The sequence below is a fragment of the Microcaecilia unicolor genome, chromosome 10 (assembly GCF_901765095.1).
Source record: "Microcaecilia unicolor chromosome 10, aMicUni1.1, whole genome shotgun sequence".
NCBI lineage: Eukaryota > Metazoa > Chordata > Amphibia > Gymnophiona > Siphonopidae > Microcaecilia > Microcaecilia unicolor.
Genome location: NC_044040.1, coordinates 125766719 through 125788513, shown reverse-complemented (window position 1 = coordinate 125788513; position 21795 = coordinate 125766719). Strand labels below are relative to the sequence as shown.

The window sequence follows — 21795 nt, the reverse complement described above, 5'->3', positions numbered from 1 at the left end:
GGATTCAAGGAGGGACATAGCGGATTCAGAGCTCGCCTGTGGCTGCCTTGACCTATCAAAGATATCACCATAACAGGGAAGATAGAGTATCCTGATAGTGAGATTGCAAAAGAGATTGTAGTAGATCGGGTATCTTTAAATAACAATAAAAATCAGACAAAAGATTGCCAATTAATACTGTCAAGTACTAAGCATGATGTACTTAGGAACAACAAACATAGTTTGAAATGTCTATATGCGAATGCCAGGAGCCTAAGAAATAAGATGGGGGAGTTGGAATATATTGCACTAAATGAAAAATTAGATATAATAGGCATCTCTGAGACCTGGTGGAAGGAGGATAACCAGTGGGACACTGTCATACCGGGGTACAAATTATATCGTAGTGATAGGGTGAATCGGATTGGTGGAGGGGTAGCATTGTATATTAACGAGAGCCTTGAATCAAATAGATTGAAAATTCTGCAGGAAACAAAACACTCCTTGGAATCACTGTGGATTGAAATTCCATGTGCAAAGGGGAAAAGGATAGTGATAGGAGTGTACTACCGTCCGCCTGGCCAGGACGAACAGACGGATGCGGAAATGTTAAAGGAAATCAGGGACGCAAACAAACTGGGCAACACAATAATAATGGGGGATTTCAATTACCCGCATATAGACTGGGTTAATGTAACATCTGTACACGCAAGGGACATAAGATTTCTTGATGAAATCAAGGACAGCTTCATGGAACAGCTAGTTCAGGAGCCGACAAGAGAAGGAAAAATACTAGACTTAGTCCTTAGTGGTGCTCATGATCTAGTGCAGGGGGTAACGATACGAGGGCCGCTTGATAACAGTGATCATAATATGATCGGTTTTGATATTGGCATTGAAGGAAGTGAAACTAGGAAATCAAGTACGCTAGCGTTTAACTATAGAAAAGGTGATTACGACAAAATGAGAAAAATGGTGAAAAAAAGACTGAAAGGAGCAGCTCGCAGAGTAAAAAACTTGCATCAGGCGTGGATGCTGTTTAAAAACACCATCCTGGAGGTTCAGGACAAATATATTCCACGTATTAGAAAAAAGGGAAAAAAGACTAAACGTCAGCCGGCGTGGCTAAACAGTAAGATAAAGGAAATCATTAGAGCCAAAAAACAATCCTTCAGAAAGTGGAGAAGAGAACCAACTGAAAGTAACAGGATAGATCATAAGGAATGCCAAGCCAAATGCAAAGCGGAGATAAGGAGGGCAAAAAAGGACTTTGAGAAGAAATTAGCGTTGGAAGCAAAAATACATAGTAAAAAATTTTTTAGATACATTAAAAGCAGGAAACCGGCCAAAGAGTCGGTTGGGCCGCTGGACGAAAATGGTGTTAAAGGGGCGATCAAGGAGGACAAAGCCGTAGCGGAGAAATTAAATGAATTCTTTGCTTCGGTCTTCACCGAGGAGGATTTGGGGGGGACACCGGTGCCGGAAAGAATATTTGAAGCGGGGGAGTCGGAGAAACTAAACAAATTCTCTGTAACCTTGGAGGATGTAATGGGTCAGTTCAGCAAGCTGAAGAGTAGTAAATCACCGGGACCTGATGGTATTCATCCCAGAGTATTAATAGAACTAAAAAATGAACTTGCGGAGCTACTGTTAGAAATATGCAATCTGTCCCTAAAATCGAGTGTAGTACCGGAAGACTGGAGGGTAGCCAATGTTACTCCGATTTTTAAGAAGGGTTCCAGAGGAGATCCGGGAAATTATAGACCGGTGAGTCTGACGTCGGTGCCGGGCAAGATGGTGGAGGCTATTAGTAAGAATAAAATTGCAGAGCATATACAAAAACATGGACTGATGAGACAAAGTCAGCACGGATTTAGTGAAGGGAAGTCTTGCCTCACCAATCTAATGCATTTTTTTGAGGGGGTAAGCAAACATGTGGACAATGGGGAGCCGGTTGATATTGTATATCTGGATTTTCAGAAGGCGTTTGACAAAGTGCCGCACGAAAGACTCCTGAAGAAATTGCAGAGTCATGGAATCGGAGGTAGGGTATTATTATGGATTAAGAACTGGTTGAAAGATAGGAAGCAGAGAGTAGGATTGCGTGGCCAGTATTCTCAGTGGAGGAGGGTAGTTAGTGGGGTCCCGCAGGGGTCTGTGCTGGGTCCGTTGCTTTTTAATGTATTTATAAATGACCTAGAGATGGGAATAACTAGTGAGGTAATTAAATTCGCCGATGACACAAAATTATTCAGGGTCGTCAAGTCGCAGGAGGAATGTGAACGATTACAGGAGGACCTTGCGAGACTGGGAGAATGGGCGTGCAAGTGGCAGATGAAGTTCAATGTTGACAAGTGCAAAGTGATGCATGTGGGTAAGAGGAACCCGAATTATAGCTACGTCTTGCAAGGTTCCGCGTTAGGAGTTACGGATCAAGAAAGGGATCTGGGTGTCGTCGTCGATGATACGCTGAAACCTTCTGCTCAGTGTGCTGCTGCGGCTAGGAAAGCGAATAGAATGTTGGGTGTTATTAGGAAGGGTATGGAGTCCAGGTGTGCGGATGTTATAATGCCGTTGTATCGCTCCATGGTGCGACCGCACCTGGAGTATTGTGTTCAGTACTGGTCTCCGTATCTCAAAAAAGATATAGTAGAATTGGAAAAGGTACAGCGAAGGGCGACGAAAATGATAGTGGGGATGGGACGACTTTCCTACGAAGAGAGGCTGAGAAGGCTAGGGCTTTTCAGCTTGGAGAAGAGACGGCTGAGGGGAGATATGATAGAAGTGTATAAAATAATGAGTGGAATGGATCGGGTGGATGTGAAGCGACTGTTCACGCTATCCAAAAATACTAGGACTAGAGGGCATGAGTTGAAGCTACAGTGTGGTAAATTTAAAACGAAATTTAAAACGAAAATTTTTCTTCACCCAACGTGTAATTAGACTCTGGAATTCGTTGCCGGAGAACGTGGTACGGGCGGTTAGCTTGACGGAGTTTAAAAAGGGGTTAGATAGATTCCTAAAGGACAAGTCCATAGACCGCTATTAAATGGACTTGGAAAAATTCCGCATTTTTAGGTATAACTTGTCTGGAATGTTTTTACGTTTGGGGAGCGTGCCAGGTGCCCTTGACCTGGATTGGCCACTGTCGGTGACAGGATGCTGGGCTAGATGGACCTTTGGTCTTTCCCAGTATGGCACTACTTATGTACTTATGTACTTAAGTTTAGGGTCTATCACTTGATTCATGTCTCCTGTCAATACTAATGGAAGAGCTGGGTGTTTCTGACAATGAGCCAACATCTGAGCATAAAATCTCGTCAAGTATGTTAGGGCCATAAACAGATACGAGAAGCATCTCTCTCCCCTGGAGATTAAGTTGTATTCCTACATATCTCCCATCTCCATCTTTAAATACCATCTTAGCCTTACACACCAGTGTCTTGTGAATCAAAATTGCCACCCCTCCCCGCCTCCCTGTGGCCAGAGAGTAGAACACCTCCCCCACCCAATGACGTCTTAATTTCTCGTGTTCCTCCTGGGAGAGTCTAGTCTCTTGGAGACAGGCAATTCCAGCCCCGTGGCACTTTAGGGCTGATAGAATTTTTGTTCTCTTTATTGGGGAGGTTATACCACACACATTCCAAGAGACCAGGCGCACTCTACCTAATGGGGAACTAATCCATGATCTACATGTTTCTTTAAACTGTTCTCCTTAAGATCTTCTCCAGGGCTCCCAGCCTTACCCCAGAGAAACTTCTCCCCCACCGCACACCACATCATGCATATAACCTGCCCGGTCTTCCAGTGTACATTCACTATCCCTTTGTCTTCTGCCTTGTGATGAACCTGTGTGTCTTTGAAATCCCTTGTGCTCCCCCCTCCCTCCCTTCCCCCCCAACAACCTCTCCCTTCCCTTCCATACTCCCAGAAAACTCCCCTCTAAACCTACTGTCCTAAACATCCTCCCTTCATAAAGAATTGAGAGCCCCTACCATGCACGAGACCCCCCGCCCTATCTTTAATATACATTGCAATGCAAAACCTCACCCCTTGCTGTAAATAACAGAAGCAGCAACATTACCACTATTCAACTTTTTTTGTACCAATGCAACATATATCACTCTCCCGACTGCCCTTCATTCTGCCCCTTCAGCTGGTGCTCCAGTCCAGTTATGTATTCTTTTGCAGTGGGCTCCGCATCAAATGATCTCCATTGTCCCTCATGGCGGATTTTCAGCACAGCCGGGTATATGAGCATAAATTTAACTCGGAGTTCCTGCAGGCGTCGACACAGCAGAGTAAATTTCTTCCTGCGCTCTTGCAAAGAAACTGAATAATTTTGGAAGATTCTGATGAGTTGTCCGTCGTACCTGGTCTCATCTCTCTTTAAACGATATCCCCGCAAAATTTCCATTTTATGCAGATAGTTATGTTTCAATGATTTTTATTGACAACAATTCAAACTACCAACAGAGCTATGCAACACAGTTACATATTATTTCTTGCGCTGTCAAACATTATGTGATTGTACTGATCCCTACCCTCCCTCCCATGTTCCACCTCCCCCCACTCCCACCCCACCCCCACTTCCACCTCCATGTTAACTAATTAACTAATTCACTAATAGTGTCAATAGGGATGCAGGAGTTAAGTGGCAAACAATTTTCTTCTCACTGACGGGTGTAAAGTGTTCCAGAAGGTACTCCAAGTCTGTTGTAAGCGTCTCCCTTCCTCCGAGTCCAGTGTTCGGACTCCGCATCACTCCAGCTTTGACAAATCAATCATAAGGATTCTCCATTGGGTGAAAGTTTGGCCTGTCTGATCCATCCAACTGTTCAAAATCACTTTCTTACCCATCATTGCAAAAACCTCCGGTAACCCGGCAATGCCGGTTTAGCATATTTATACACATCAAATAGCATCAGTGGCTGTAACACAGTCTTTCTTTTCCAGTGTGTCCCGACCGCCTCAAATATCTGTCTCCAGAAGCTCTGTGCTCTAGAACAGGTCCAAAACATGTGCCCCAGTGTGGCTCGTGCTGAACCACATCTTGGGCAGCTTCCTGTTGTTCCAAAACCCGCTCTCTGGGCTCTGCTTGGCGATATGTACAGGCGAAGCACAAATTTATATTGTAGTTCCCAATGTCTTGTAAAAGGAAAACTGTGTAGGATAGGTAACAAAAAACTTTGTATCACGTTCTCAGATATTTCTACGGCCAGATCTGCTGAACAATCCTGTGCCCGCTTTTTATAGTCTATGTCCTCCGTCGTGTCTAACAAGTGTCTATGATGATATTTTAAGGGGACTTCATTTTGAGATCCCAATGTCAAGGCTGTACTGAGAGTGTCTTGTACATTCTCACTGAGGTTAATCCAGCCTACTGATGTTGCATAATGTTTCACCTGCATATAGGCAAACCAATCCGAAGCTAGTAAGGAGTACTCTTTTTGCATGTCCGTGAAAGACTGAAGTTGTCCTTCTTCTGTTACCAATTGGTATAAATAACAAATGCCTTTACTACGCCAACGAGCAAACACTCCTGAGGTCGTACCAACCGGAAAATCTGGGTTATGATATAGTGACAAGAAAGGTGAAGAACTTGCTGAGAAGCCATATCACCTGCAGAGCCATCTCCAGGCTGCCCGGGTCGAAACCACAAACGGATTGTCAGAGATCTTGATATCTGTCCTATGTTGAGTGGAGTGTAACAGCCAACTAAGGTGAACCATGGGGAATGCAGAAGATTCTATTGAGGTTGCTGAAAACTCCTGGCAGCCTGACAACCAATCTCGTATATGCCTCATAGTGCTAGAGATGGTAAGGTATCTAACACTCAATAAACCCATTCCCCCGTGCAATTTAGGCTTTTGGAGGACACTAATGGGTAATCTAGGCCTGTGCCCCCTCCATAAAAAACGCTGAATTGCTTTATGTAGTAACTTTTCCTCTTTCTGCTTCAAATATAATGGGACAATCACAATGGCTTCCTTCTCTGTATAATCACTGTGGAGCTTCAAACAACTCACATTAAAATATTATGTTTGCTCCCACAGTCCCTCAGTTCTTAAATTCTCAAATCGAACCCTTCATTTCAATAATTTTTATCCCTTAGTGTCCTCAGTTGTGCACATTACCAAGATTACTGAATGGCAATGGTTCCTGCACACCTTTCTTCATCAGTACACTTTATCCACCCTATTTTTTAACTTATTTAGCACTATTCTTCACTTTTATATTTTTTAATTATCAATACTCATCTTTGAAAAATATATCAAGCTCAGGGGTTGATGTTACTGCCCCCTGAGCTTGATATATTTTTCAAAGATGAGTATTGATAATTAAAAAATATAAAAGTGAAGAATAGTGCTAAATAAGTAAAAAAAAAAAAGGGTGGATAAAGAGTACCGATGAAGAAAGGTGTGCAGGAACCATTGCCATTCAGTAATCTTGGTAATGTGCACAACTGAGGACACTAAGAGATAACAATTATTGAAATGAAGGGTTGGATTTGAGAATTTAAGAACTGAGGGACTGTGGGAGCAAACATAATATTTTAATTCAAATATAATGGGAGCATCTGAAAGGTGTAAAGCCACTGAGGAGCGACTATCATGTTAAACAAAGCAATGCGCCCAGCCAAGGAAAGCGGGGTATGCAGATAGTTATATACTTTCAAGATTACAGCATGCGGGGCCTGGCGGCCAACATGAATGCTGCCCACTCGGTGTACCCTCTCTAGGCACAGAGCCCCTGCGTGATCTGATAACGCGATTTCCTTTACCAGCCATTTTTCAACCACTGTCGCCAACACCGAGTCGCCCACCGATTCAGGTAATCCAATGATACGCAAATTACTGCACCTGGCTCTATTTTCCAAATCGTCTACTTTGGTGTTCAACGTGTCTACTGTGGATATCAGCTGTTTCAGTTGTTGTTGAACTGGGGTATTGACGTCTTCCAGCTCTGACACTCTTCACTCTAGTTCCCCAGTCCACTGCGTAGTCTCTGATAACAAGGTCTCAAAACTCATAATCTGGCCCAATATTTTATCTAGGCACGGTTCCAGCGCTTGTGCCACTGCTGCTGTCAGCTGTGAAAGTTGCTCTGTTGTGAATGTCGGCTCGCCATGCGGCAGAGTCTGCTCCGCAGTGTCGTACGCAACCCGTGTCTTCTCCTTCTCGCATTTTGCACCTCTTACGGGCATCGTTTTGGACGGCGTTTCAATAAACTTATCCATGGGCACCTCACCTTTCTGGGTCAGCCGCTAATTTTGCTGCAATAATCGTTAAAGAGGTTTTTTAAGCAAAAAGGTTGTTGGGGCCTCGGAGAGCAGAGGCGCACGTCTCACCCTCTTGGCGCATCACGTGACTCCTCTGGCCATAAATTTAAATGTACAGTCAATGTTTGAAGTCAATGCTGACTGTGGTGTTTATGTTTATGGTAGACTACTTGACAGACCACCTTCCTTTTGCACAACTTAAAGCAGTTTACACATCCATTATAAAAAGAAAATATAAGAAGAACAAGATAGAAAAAACAGGGGGAAAGGCTATAAATATCAGGGTTATAATCTCATATATGTATATTGATTGATATTTAGATAGATAGATGGATAGATAATGATCCCAGCATCCCTGTTGCCCCTCCATACCTCAGTGGTTCTCATCCAGTCCTCAGAGCACACCCAGCCAGTCTGGTTTTCAGGATATCCACAATGAATATGCATGAGATAAAATTTGCATACTGAGGGGGCATTGCATGCAGATTTATCTCATGCATAGTCATTGTATAAACGAATCATTGATATACAATTTAATATTTACCTTTAAATCCTTTATTACTACTCAAGTTATATAATAAAACTGAATAAAATGCTATCCTCTCTAAGCTGTTCTTAAACTGGTTGAAATACTCAACATAACAAACATTGTTCTTTTAAATACATATCATCAGTGTGTATCCTGCTCTAGACAATAAAATTATCCATAAGATCATATCAGGAGAATCCCCCAGTTATATGAACAACCTGATTGACCTCCCAATTAGAAATAGAACAATGTCATCGCGAACATACCTCAATCTACACCTCCCAAACTGCAAAGGTGTCAAGTACAAAACATACTATGCATCCAGTTTCTCCTTTCTGGGTAGTCAACTTTGGAATGCTCTCCTAAAACCCATCCGAGCTATTAATAACTATTTACCTTTCAGGAAAATGTTAAAGGCCCATTTTTTCAAGCAAGTTTACCCTAATGGACCAGCTTAATTCCACCAGATCACCTACGATACTCCTGCTAAGATGTCGATTCTTACTCTGACCCCAATGTTATTTTTTTATTTTAGTTACATTTGTACCCCGTGCTTTCCCAATGCGGCTTACATGGGGCAATGGAGGGTTAAGTGACTTGCCCAGAGTCACAAGGAGCTGCCTGTGGCTGAAGTGGGAATTGAACTCAGTTCCCCAGGACCAAAGTCCACCACCCTAACCACTAGGCCACTCCTCCACTCAATTCCTCATCTTCTTCCCTCCATCCTTTACCATTTCCCTCCCATTCTCCTTCCCTTTCACCTATCATATCCTTGTCTACATTCCCTATACTAGTTCATTACATTTCTTTTCACATGTCCTTTGTAATGCCTTTCATAATGTAAGTAGTTATGATCATCACAATTTATGTTTAATCATTTTTATTGCAGAAAGAAATATGACATTACAATAACGCAATTATCACAAACTTGTTTTTATCAACATCCCCCCCTACCAACGCCCTCCCCTTTCCTGCCCTTTCCCTCCCTATCCCTCCATCTTATCTCTATACCCCCCTCCCTCCCCTTATCCCTCCCACTCTACTTATTCAACCACTAGGGTACCCTTAATAGTTAACAAGCCTGCTCCTGGCAGTCGGGGACATTGTATTGAGGAAAGGGCTCCAGATGCTCTGGAATTGTAGTCCAGCCTTGGATTTGAAGTCTGCTATTCCCAATCTTTCAAACCACAACAGTGTTATCATACGTGTCCGCCACTGGGAGTAAGTGGGATCTTGTCGGGACACCCATTCCGCTAATATCACTTGTTTAGCAACTATGATAGACTTCTGGACAAAAGCTGTAAACCCCGCCGGGACAGGATGTATAAGTTTCGGACGCCCCAGTAGTAGGGCAGAGTCATATTTCCACTCTGTCTTCCAGATTTTTGAAATGCAATGAATCAAGTTTGTCCAAAAGCGAACCAAGTCCCCACAAGTCCAGAGCATGTGTCCCAGCGTGGCTCCAGCTCCTCCACACTTAGGGCACTCCCCCCAGGGGGAAAGTCCCATGTGGAAGGCTCTTCTCGGGGAAATGTATAAACGGAGCGCCACTTTATATTGTGTTTCCCAGTGCGAGGTTAAAGTAGACTGCTTGCATATCGTTAGGATGTGTGTTTTAAATTGTGAGACCATCAGATCTATTGGTATGTCCTGTTGCCACATGTCCAACAGTTCAGCATAATCTAGTTCTTCAGCAGTGTCTCTGATATGCCTGTGGTGAAATTTAAGTGGGACCCTTTGTTGTGCCGCCAGAGAGAAGGCCGAAGCCAGCTCCTCCTGGACATCCTCTGCCAGGTCCTCCCACGGCAGGGACTGTACATAGTGTCTCAGCTGGAGGTAGTGGAATTTATCTGTAGGAAGTAATGCAAATTCTTTCTGTAAATCTTGAAACGACCTGAGCTTTCCCTCAGAGGTGATGACATGTGATAAAAACACCATCCCTTTCCGCCTCCATCGCTGAAACGCTGGGTAGAGCAGGCCAGGCTTGAATCTGGGTTTCCACATATTGATAGATACGGAGTGGTTTTTGCCGAGAAATTATGAAGCTTGCAAATCCATTTCCATACTGTTTTTGCTGATCCCATTATTCCGGTTCTTCTCAATATGTAAGGTATCGGGGGACCCTTTGTGTGCAGGTAGCTGCTGAAATGAGTTTCAGGGTATATCTGCAGCTCTAAGGACGTGTTCGTGTAGTCTTGGGTGCCTCTAAACCAGTCATTTATGTGGCGCATACCACTGGCCACAGTCATGTGCTTAATGTTCAGGAGTCCCAGACCGCCATATTCTTTCGGTATACACAACGTGGAGTAAGGGAGGCGAGGCTTTTTCTTTTTCCATATAAAAGTCTGTATTATTTTTATCAGCCTCTGCTCGTCTGTCCTCTTTAAGAATAGTGGGAGAGTTTGAAATGTGTATAGCCACCTGGGGACTATGACCATGTTGACCAGAGCAATCCGTCCCAGCAAGGAAAGCGGTAGTGGTCCCCAAGTTAGCAACTGCTTGTTGGTATCTCGTAATAACTGCAACACATTCTGTTCGTAAAGCTTGGGCAGGTCCATGGGGATAAACACTCCCAGGTATTTCAGAGAGGTCTGTGCCCACTGCAGAGGGAAGGTCCCAGGCCATGTTGTGCGCACCTCCGGGAACACTGGGAGGGCTGTAGATTTGTGCAGGTTTAGTCGAAAGCCTGAGTATTCCCCATATAGCTCAATAATCTCTAACAGTTTCCCCAAAGTTCTAGAGGGCTCCCTCACCACCACCAACAGGTCATCTGCATAAGCTAAAATCTTTATGGTGTGACCCGCCAAAGTAACCCCCTGTAGATCTGGAGCTGCGAGGACCGTCCGTATCAGGGGTTCCAGGGACAGGAGGAACAGCAATGGGGACAGGGGGCAGCCCTGCCTTGTACCCCGCCCAATCTGGAACTCTGATTCTCTAATGCCATTCATTAGTACTCCCGCTCGAGGTTGATCATAAAGTGTTCTTATAGCTTGCATAAACCATCCCTCCAGGCCCATTACCGTTAATGTTTGAAACATAAAGTCCCACCCGACCCGATCAAAGGCCTTTTCAGCATCCAGGCTCAGGATCAAGGTGGGCACCTCAGCTTGCTGGCTAGACGCTATAGCCAGCAGGGTTTTCCTGACATTGTGAGCTGACTGGCGGCCTCTCACAAACCCCACCTGTTCTGGGCCTATCAGCGATGGCAAGCATTGCGCCAGACGCTCTGCCATCATTTTTGCCAGAATCTTTATGTCAACGTTTAACAAGGATATTGGTCTATAAGATTCTACTTTATCGAGGGGCTTCCCTGGTTTAGGGATTACTGTTATCAGCGCTGTGTTAGCGTATCTTGGGAAACTTCCCTCCTCAATGACCTCCTGGTAGTACTCTAGGAGTGCCGCCAGTGCTTCCCCTGGTAAGATTTTATAGTATTCCCCGGATAACCCGTCCGGGCCTGGCGCTGACCACAATTTTAAGGTTTTAATCCCTTGTTGTAGCTCAGACATTGCTAGGGGTTTGTTTAAGATCTCTAACTGTTCCTCCGTCAGCTTGGGAAGGCCTATCTTCTGTAAATATTCTCGCGTTTTTTGTTCATTGGGGGGCGAGTTTGCCTGATAAAGGTCTTTAAAGTACTCTGTAAATGCTTGCCCTATCTTTTTGCTGTCTGTGATGAGGTTACCCTTGGGATCTTTAAGTGAGGTCACCGCCCTTGGCGCACCTACATTTTTTATTAGACGTCCCAGCATTCTACCTGCCCGGTTTCCAAACCTCTGTAGCTTATACTTATAAAACAAAGCTGATTTCATTTCTCTCTCATGCAGCAAGCTGTTTAATGCTATCTGGGTGGCTTTCAATTTTTCTAGAGTGGCGGTCGTGGGGTGGCGCAAATGTCCTCTTTTGGCCTTTTGCAACTGCCCCTCCAGTAGCAGGATGCTAGCTGCTTTCCTTTTGTTTTTGACACTGCAGTAGGCTATTATAGCACCTCGTAAAACAGCCTTGGAAGCTGACCAGAACAGTTCAGGTTGGGTATCTGCATGGATTTTATTATGCTCTATATACTGTCCCCAGCTTTTCTGTATATGCTCCCGCAAATGGGGGTCAAAGTGCAAATGAGCTGGGTATCTCCACCCTAACCCCCCTCCTGGGTCTGGCGTGAGTTTGAGATCTATCCACACTATAGCATGGTCGGATATTACTTCTGGGCCAATGACTGCTGCGTCTACTAGATGAAAAAGAGAGCGAGCTAACATGATGTAATCAATTCTAGCAAACGTGCCATGAGCCCTTGATCTGTGCGTATAATCGCTCTCTCCGGGGTGTAATATCCTCCACGGATCTACCAGATCAAGGGTTCTATTAAAAGTTTGGAATTCTCGAGCCCGCGTCCCTCGGTACTGAGAAGCTATAGTGCTGGAACAATCCTGAAGGGGGTCTATTACTGCGTTGAAGTCTCCCACTACTATCAAGTCTCCTCCCCCACTCTGCAAGCATTTCCCAGTTAAAGCTTTGAAGAATGCTGCATCAAAGTTATTAGGCCCATAAAGGACCAACAACAACAAATCCCTCCCTGACATCCATATTCTTAATAGAATGAAATCTCCTTTGACTCCTTTATCCAGTACTGTGGCTTTATATGACAGTCCTTTACGAAATAATACAGCGACTCCCCCTTTCCTACCCTGAGGAGGGGCCGCAAACACTTCGCTAACCCATAATTTTTGTAATTTAAGGTGCTCTTTGTCTGTCAGGCGTGTTTCTTGTAAGCACGCTATGCCAGCTTTATACCTTTTTAGCATGGTTAGAATCTTAGCTCTTTTAATCGGGGAGCTTATACCACCAACATTCCAGGATATTATTCTAGTGGTCATTTTGTCCAATTTCGCTATCCTCATCAAATTTGCCCCTCATTTTTTTTTTTTTTTTGGTTCTACTCCCTCTCCAAAGATTTTCATGGTCCCCCCAGCTCCAGGTTCGCTCATTCCATCTGTCCCCTTTAATATTGGCCCCATTGTAAACTCTTGTGACCCCGACTTGCCTCCTGCCCAAACTTTTGGTACCTCTGACTTCCTTGTTTGACCCGTTCTCTAGTCTTCCCCCCCCCAATCTCCCCCCTCTCTATCCAACCCTTAGCCATCTGCCGGGCCAAAGCCTGGTTTCGGCTCGAGATCACCTGATTAGCAGGGAGCCCTCACCCCCATTTAATTCCTTACTTACTGTAATTATATTATATTAAGACGCTGTCTCACAGCAAGTGCTAAGCATGCCCTCAGTCCTCCTCAGAGATGCCATGTTCCCGCAATCCAACTTTAGCCTCCTCCGGAGTTTTAAACATGCGCCATTGTCCTTGTAGTGAGACTTTCAGCAATGCTGGATATTGGAGTATGAAGCGAGTTTGTTTCTGCGCTAATGCTGCGCATAGTTGATGAAATTTTTTCCGTTGCTCCTGGACCCCGGCAGAGTAATCCTGAAACATAAGGACTGGTCGCCCCTCATGCTTTAGATCCCCTCTGCGGATCTTAAATCCATTTAAAACTTCCAATTTGTGGCGATAATTAAGTATCCGTGCCACTATCACTCGTGGTCTCATCTGGGTATCATTTTTACGTCCCACGCGGTGCGCGCGCTCAAGTACTAAAGGCCCCAGAGAGTCTGACAGTGCCAGTTCCTTGGTTAACCAGTCCGTGAGCCATGTCACTAAATTTCTATCTGGAATATTCTCTGAGATACCCACAATTCGTATGTTGCTTCTCCGGGAACGATGTTCCAGGTCTTCTATCTGCGTGTTCCCGGAGTTGTTGCTTTATTTCACGAATATCTGCGCTGTACCCCTGTGAATCATCTTCTAGGGCCGAGACCCTTGTTGCCAGACCCTCCATGTGAGTCGGGGTCACCACTGTTTTTAATCTACCCCTCTATAGACCCCCGTGGGATCCTTCCACACGGAGGTGTACAGAGGGTTTGTGCTTCTACAATCTGTTTGAACGCCTCCCTGAATTCCTGTGATACCCCTTCCCATGGGTATCGGCGTTGGGGAGGCATCAGAAGGCTCAGTTCAAATCTAATTCCCATGAGCACAGCTTTCTGTCTATTAGGATCTAAGTAGATCTTTGGCCATTTATGTTCCCACATATATTTTATTAAAAACCAACTCAAATTTGTTCAGGGAGTGAGTGTCACTAGTGTGTGGATTACTTTGTAGAACAAATGACAAGTAAAGAATAAATAGAAATAAAGACAGAGATAGTTTACAGAAATAAGATTTTTAATTCTTACCAAAATCAAGTCTTCAATTTGGTACATTCATCAGACAGATTCTAGGTTCAATTGCACAGAGCTTCGCCCTTGGAGAACCGTTGGGGAATGTTCCAAAGATCTGTCTAATTCTCATCTCTTTTATAGTCTTTCGTCCCAATACAAGTCTATGGAGAGGGATTTTTTTTCTCTAATATTACTTAATCTATGAGTCATGACCTCCGGTCAGGTGCCCACCTGCCCCTCCTCCCAAAGATTGCTTAATAATTTCAACTTTTACACTTTCACTTCCTCTTTTCTGATCTTATGACAGAGATCATGTGTTTTTATATCTTATGATACCAGAAGCCATTTTCTCTAAGACATTCTCCATCTTAAGAACCAAACTTTTATCATTTTTATCTCTAATTTCCTCATCTTAAGTGTTACACTCAATTTGAAAGTTGTACCAGGTTTCTTTAAAACTCACCAAGCAGGCCTGCTTTTGCAGGCTCTCTGCTATAAGGCCATCAGCAGGTTATTAGGCCTAGTTAGTACTTTTCAGCTGTTCCAAGCTGTGTAGCTTGGCCCACCACCATTCCAGTGGATAGGTCTCAAGCTAGAACACATATTAACAGTCTCCAATCCTTCTAGTTTGGTATGGTAGGCGTCTATCTTAACCTCTAGAGCGTCCCACTTAGGCTGCCAGGCCCTCGCTACCGCCGTTGTCAGTTGTTCAAGTTGCGATGCTGAAAAAACCCGGTCAGCCTGCAGCGGTTCGCCCGCCATTTTGAACTCCGGGGTAGGCACTTTGTTCTTCTCTTTCTCCTTTTTCCCGGTGCGTAGCGCCATTCCGACTGGAGTTTTATTTATATATTTGTCCATATAGTCTCGCTGTGGCCAGCTGTTGATTTCTAAGCGCTAATGAAGCGATGTAAATGTAATTTCAGGGTGAGGGCCCTCGAGCTGTAGCAAAACGCGTCTGCTCAGCTCACTGCACCACGTGATCTCCGATCATCACAATTTATAATACTGTTCCCACATTTCCCTGTTTTTACTGTATTCTTTACCATGTAAGATGCTTTCTTTTACTATGTAAGCCGCACTGGACCTTCTGTATGTGGGAAAGAGCGGGGTACAAATGTAATAAATAAATAAATTCTACCCTTAACTTTAATAGATATTTCATAATATTGTATCAGTTCCACTCTGAACTTTATTTCATATGAATGATGGTCTTTGATATCCGTGCCGTTGTTAATTAATTGTATTTTAGCAAGTCCTTCAGTGAAACCTTGAACCACTGTTTCCACGGGGATCCTTGAGTATTCCAACACCATTGACTTCAAGCATAGGAAATCGTAAGAAAAATTGATTTTGTCTGGGATCTGTGGACACACATGTTATAATATTAGATTCCTCACATCATAAGTCAGGTTGAAAAGGCAATATATAAATATTAAAATTACATTAAAATGGATGTGTTTGATATCTCTTTCCCAGGTGTATGTGGTCGGGGGCTATGACGGCCAGAGTAGGCTGAGCAGTGTGGAGTGTTACGATTCATTCTCCAATCGCTGGTCTGAAGTGACTCCCCTTAAAGAGGCAGTAAGTTCTCCTGCAGTCATCAGCTGTGTTAGCAAGTTGTTTGTGATTGGTGGAGGTCCAGATGACAACACATGTTCTGACAAGGTGAGATTTTCTCTCTTTACCTCACTATCATAACTGTTTTACCACTTCGGTTCTGGTAAACTTCAGGTCCACTTCAGGAATATGAAAATACCTACTGGATAATTTGGGGATGGTATGAGGGCTGAATACAGCAAGTGAGGGTTGAAGGTGGGCCTGCACAATAACACAGCCAGACAAAGGTGTAAAAATGAAACAAGTGCTTTATTAACAGAAACCTGAGGCCTGTTTCATCACAGGGCCAGGAACAAAAGATGAAAAGTTTTAACCAGGGCCCAAAACGTTGTCTGTGGCTGTTGAGTGCCATGCCCCAAACACAGCCTATAAGTTCTTCTCTCTCTCTCTCCCCCACCCCTGAGTTTCCAGGTCTGGCTCCAGCCAAACCTCAGAACAGAGCTTCCAAGTCTCAAATCCAAAAATTGGCTTACCTCAGCCAGGTCACGGTCATTAGACATAGGTTGTAAAGATATATGCTGGGGCTGCCTTTTATTCTTCCTGGTTCTGACTCCACCCCTTCAGTTTTTCCTCCCTACATCGGACTAATGTTTTAAGGTGGCTCAGGCTATCTGAGGGACTATTCTTAATATAGCCTCCCCATCAGCTCAGCCCTGCCTGCTTAAGAGCCTGCCGTATCAGAGTCCACCTCCTGAGACAAAAAAAATCAGCATTAACATTGTCTCAGCCTACACGATGTCTCACCCAATAGCAAAAGAGCTGGAGGCTAAGGAACCAGCGCATGATATGCGGATTTGAGTCTTTATGTTGAGCCATCCACTAAAGGGGTTGATAGTAACCAGCAGGAAGAGTCACCCCAATAAATAATGTTGGAACGTTTCTAGGGCCCATGACAGCTAGATCCTCCTTCTCAATCACTGCATAATTTTTCTCTCTCGGGAACAGCTTCCGGCTAACATATGCCACCAGGTGCTCTTCCCCATCCACTTCCTAGGCCAGAACAGCCCCAAGGCCCACCTCTGATGCATCAGTCTGCATGATGAAAGGCTGGTTGAAGTCTGAGCTGACCAGCACCAGCTCTGAGCCAATATCCCACTTCAGAGTTTGGAAGGCAACATCTAGCTCTTCGGTCCAGTGTATTCTTTCTGGAGCCGCCTTCTGTAGGAGGCAGGTTAGCAGTTCTGCTTTCTCAGCAAACCCTGGAATAAACTGGCGGTAATAACCAACAAGACTGAAGAAGGCTTGTACTTGTTTATTTGTCTGGGGTTCTGACACCTGGGTGATTCCCTCTACCTTCCGGATCTGGGGTTCTTACTTGTCCTTTTCCGACCGAGTACCCCAGAAACTGGACTTCTTGTCCTCTGACTAAATCAGCACAATATGAGTTGAGCTGATTTAGTCAGAGGACAAGAAGTCCAGTTTCTGAGGTACTCGGTAGAAATCCATGGCCTACTAGCCTAAATTGTCATATTTAGGCTAGTAGGCCATGGATTTCTAATCCATATACTCTTAAAACAGAGACGGTGCGGCCAAATTTTTAGCACCTCCCAAGAAGCATTTTTTTTTAGGATTCTCTGGTAGCCTAGCGGTCCATGGACTATCCAGTACTGCTTCTACCTGGATGAGATGGGCAGGGCCACCGAGAGGGGGGGACAGGGGGGGACAAACGTCTTGGGGCCCGGGCCTCCAGGGGGCCCGGTGCCGGCTGGCCCGCCCTCCGTCGCCGCCTGGCCCGCCCTCTGTCACTCCCAGAACTAACCTTAAGCCTCCTTTCACTTCGCAGCAAGCAGCAGCAGGTCAGGCCACTCCTTCCTTCCATGTCCCGCCCTCGCCTGACGTAACGTCCGCTAGGGCGGGGCATGGAAGGAAGGAGGAGAGGTCTGCCCTGCCGCTGCTTTCTGTGAAGTGAAAGGAGGCTTATGGTTAGTTCCGAGGGCCCGGCCCGATAGCGGGTGGAGGGGGGCCCGGCGATCTCTGGTGGGCAGCGACCTCGGGTGGGGGGGGGGGGGCCCGGGGGCGGCCTTGTCCCGGGCCCGGCTCCGGCTCTCGGCGGCCCTGGAGATGGGTCCTCCAATCCTTACTGTAGATGACAATATTGTCTAAGTAAGCAGCCACATAATCTCCATGCAGTTTAAGTAGGCAGTCCACAAGGTGCTGGAAGGTAGCTGGAGCCCCATGAAGGCCAAACGGCAACACCGTGATATTGTCCCTGTTGTTATACCTACCTTATTTGATAAACCGATACCAACAGTACAATCCTTTAAATATTTAGGAGTTATTATCGACTCAGCCTTATCTTTTAATGAACAAATACCTATGGTAGTCAAGAACTCTTTCTATCATCTTCGAAGATTACAATCAATTAGAAACTTAATTGATAAAGCATCATTATGCACACTAACACATGCATATATCACAACACGCCTGGACTATTGTAATGTCACTTATGCAGGGCTAACTAAAATAAACATAAAACGTTTACAGATGATACAGAACACTGCAGCCCGTGTCATCTGTAGAGCTTCAAAATACGATAGAATTACGCCACTTTTGCTTCAACTTCACTGGCTTCCAGTAGAAGCCAGAATAAAATTTAAAATCCTTACACTGACTCATAAAGCACTATACTTATTAATTCCACCATATCTATCAAATCTTATCCTGCCGTATTCGCCTAGGCAAACCCTTCGTTCACTTACAGACAACCGATTGATTATCCCATCACCACAGAAGGCTAGATGGGAGTCTACTAGAAACTCAGCTTTCTTTTTTCTGGCTCCCTCTCTTTGGAATTGTCTTCCAAAATATCTTAGACTGGAAGAGTCCTACATTCAATTTCGAAAATTTTTGAAAACATATTTATTCCAGGATATGTTTGAAAATAATCTGTGATAAAAGGCAATGTTAGGTAGGTAGCATTGAATATGCAGAACAACTATATGTTATCCATGTATTCATTATGAATGACTGTTCAGTAAGAATTGATGTCTTTTATCTCTGTAAGAATGGTTGTTTTAGTTTGCTTTCTCATAAATTCGATGGAGTTCTTTTATGTTAGTTTTATTTGATTTTATATTAACATGTAGACCGTTTTTGTTTTGTAACCACAATTTGAAACGGTATAGCAAATAAATGAATAAACGATAAACCGTGAACTGGAACGAACTCCTGGGTGTGTAAAAGGCTGTCTTTTCTCCTTGGCAGCCGAGTTGAGGGGTACCTGCCATATCCCTTGGTCAGGTCCAAGGTCGAGATGAATTGGGCTCCTTCCAGTCATTTGATGAGTTTGTCTACCCTCTGCATTGGCTAGGCCTCTAGTTTAGAGACAGTGTTCACCTTCCGGAAATCAGTGCAAAACTGGATACTCCCATCCACATAGGCGGTCGGTGACCCAACTGTTTGGGGAGGCTAAAGGGGGCGGGGTTAGGGGTGGGGCCAGGGGTGGAGCTTAAATCCATAATTGTCTAACACAGAAAAAATAAATAAAAATAAAAGTCACAATACCTTTTATTAAATTTAGATATTAGATATATATCATATGTCAAAGAATAAAGTGGTTGCTCAAAGCATATACTAACCACAATCGCTCAACTTCAAAACACTATGCACAACTTTGTGCAAAAACACACTCAGAACCTTACTGTAACATAAATATTACACTGGGCAGAACCTAATACACCAATATACCACCCATACGGAAAATGCAGACCATCAACAATATGAAACTAGGGATCATAATATCACAATTCTCATGTAGAGCCACAAAACACCCTAATTCATGTTTAATGTGGGATAAAATGCCATAAATAAGTAAATATAAACTTTTAATGTTGAGCACCTGATTCTCAAAGTGGACATATTCCAAACACTATAATGAAAATAAAAAGATCTTTTCTACCTTTGTTGTCTGGTGACTTTGTTTTTCTGATCATGCTGGCCCAGTATCCGATTCTGCTGTTATCTGTCCTCTTAACTCCGTTTCCAGGGCTTCCTTTCCATTTATTTCTTTACTTTCCGCCTTTCTTCTTCAATTCTTGTCCTACATCCGTAAGTAAAAGCTGGGTCCTCCACAGACTTGACTGTCCAGTGGATCCAGCTTCTGCCTATTTTCTTCCTCCATGTGCAGTTTTTCTACTCTCTTCCTTTTCCCTCATCTCATCTCCTTCCTCACTCCTACCTCCCCCTCCATCCATGTCCAGCATTTCTTCTTCTCCCTTCCCTCTCCTCCATCCATGTAATGCAACCCTCCTCTCCATCCACCCACTCATGTCCAGCAACTCTTCTCTCCCCTGCCCTCCCCTCTATCCACCCATCCACCCATGTCCAGCAACCCTGCTTCCCCTTCATCCACCCATGTCCAGCAGACCTCCTCTCCCCCCTGCCCTCCCCTCCATCCACCCATGTCCAGCAACCCTGCTCTCCCCTCCATCCACCCATGTCCAGGAGCCCTCCTCTCCCCCCTGCCCTCCATCCACCCATGTCCAGCAACCCTGCTCTCCCCTCCATCCACCCATGTCCAGCAGCCCTCCTCTCCCCCCTGCCCTGAGCCCTCCCTGCCCACCACCAGCGACTCTTCTCTTCTCTCCCCTGCTCTCCCTCCAGCCATCCTTCGATCCCCCCCCCCCCCCCGGGTCCTGTCTTTTCCGCCCGCCCACCCATCCGCTTTCTCCCTCACTACGACGCCGGCGATTCAGAAAGAAGCCAGCCTTAACGTGCCTGCGTCGGAGCCTCTCCCTCAGACGCGTCCCGCCTCCTGTAATACAACTTCCTGTCTTATGCAGAGGTGGGTGGGATGCATCTGAGGGAGAGGCTCTGACGCAGGCTGCTGAGGCTGGCTTCTATCTGAATCGCCGGTGTCGGAGTGAGGGAGAACGCTGATGGGTGAGAGAGAGAGCAGCGGCAACGGCGGGGGGGTCATCTTTTTGGGGGAGCGACGGCTCCCCCTGCACCCCAGGAAGTCCACGATTTGGCTAGCCTCTTATACGGGGCGCCTATGCCCATCCAGCTTTAGCACAAGCACAATGGGAAATGACACAACTGGTCGACTCTTCGATGACACCCAGTTCCAACATTTCAGTGACGTTCTTTGCCACAGCCTGCTGCTGGGCTTCTGGAATCTGATAGGGGCGTTGCTGAACTACCACTTCCGGCTCGGTGAGAATATCATGAGTTGTCCTACTGTGGATTAAAAGCTGGTTAAAAGATAGAAAACAGGGATACAAGATGGCCGCCGAATGAATCAGATGTGCAAACAGAGCTCCTGTGATTTACCATAAAATTTTGGTTCTAATGCCGAAAAGAAGGGGAAAAGCTCTGGCTGCAGCTTCCCAGCAGCTTACACCCCCCCTCTGTTTCGGGTCCTATATCTACAGAGAACTCCAGATTCGCAAGTGTCGGTGAGCGGCCTGCTATCTCAGCCAAGGGGAGTTGGAGACCCACAGCAGAGATCTGGGCTGGAAGTTTCATTAAGCCCTGACGATAGAGTCTCTCCCCCACAACCATGTGGAAGCAGTTCTCCGATATCAGCGTGTGCAAGCTTGGATACCGAAGTGTTGCCAAGTGAAGCAAGAGAGGAAGCAGTTTCAACTTTATTGGAGGAATTGAGAAGTGCTCAGACTTCCAATTCAACTGCACAACTGGCAGAGTTTTCGGTGGGGGAGACAGGAGAGATGATTGAAGATGTGAAGATTTCACAACAAACTGAAGTAGAGAACATTTCATTTACAAATCTTTTTAAAAAGCCCTCTGCTGTGACTCTAGATAGGCTGTGGTCACTGATAGCTGACTTAGGGAAGGCAGTATGCCCCCAGATAAAGAAAATCAATAAAGAAATGCTTATATTGAATGGGAAAGTAAATGAAATAGAAAATGACTTGAAATCAGCTAAGGCACAAATCGTTAAACAGGAGAAAGAATTGCAGCAAACACAGACATTACAAATGACTATGCTTAACGATTTAGTTAATCTCAGGAGAAAGACAGAGTTCCTGGAAAATAGCTCTAGAAGCAATAATTTACGTTTCACCAATTTCCCTCAACAATCTCTGATCTTTCCCCGTGAGATGTTAAAAAAATATTTTAAAGAAATTTTGGAAATAGGGGAAGAGAATATTCCCCCGTTTGTCCA

The 21795-nt window shown here is 44.9% G+C and overlaps 1 protein-coding gene across 3 annotated transcripts in view; it reads left to right on the top strand.

Moving 5' to 3' along the window:
* KLHL24 (kelch like family member 24) overlaps window positions 1–21795 on the top strand; it is a 451642-nt gene that overhangs the window by 368114 nt on the left and 61733 nt on the right. For all 3 annotated transcript variants that reach the window (XM_030216184.1, XM_030216186.1, XM_030216187.1), the window contains exon 5: window positions 15528–15716. In XM_030216184.1, coding sequence (XP_030072044.1) covers window positions 15528–15716 — 189 coding nt within the window. The remainder of the gene's footprint in view (window positions 1–15527; window positions 15717–21795) is intronic.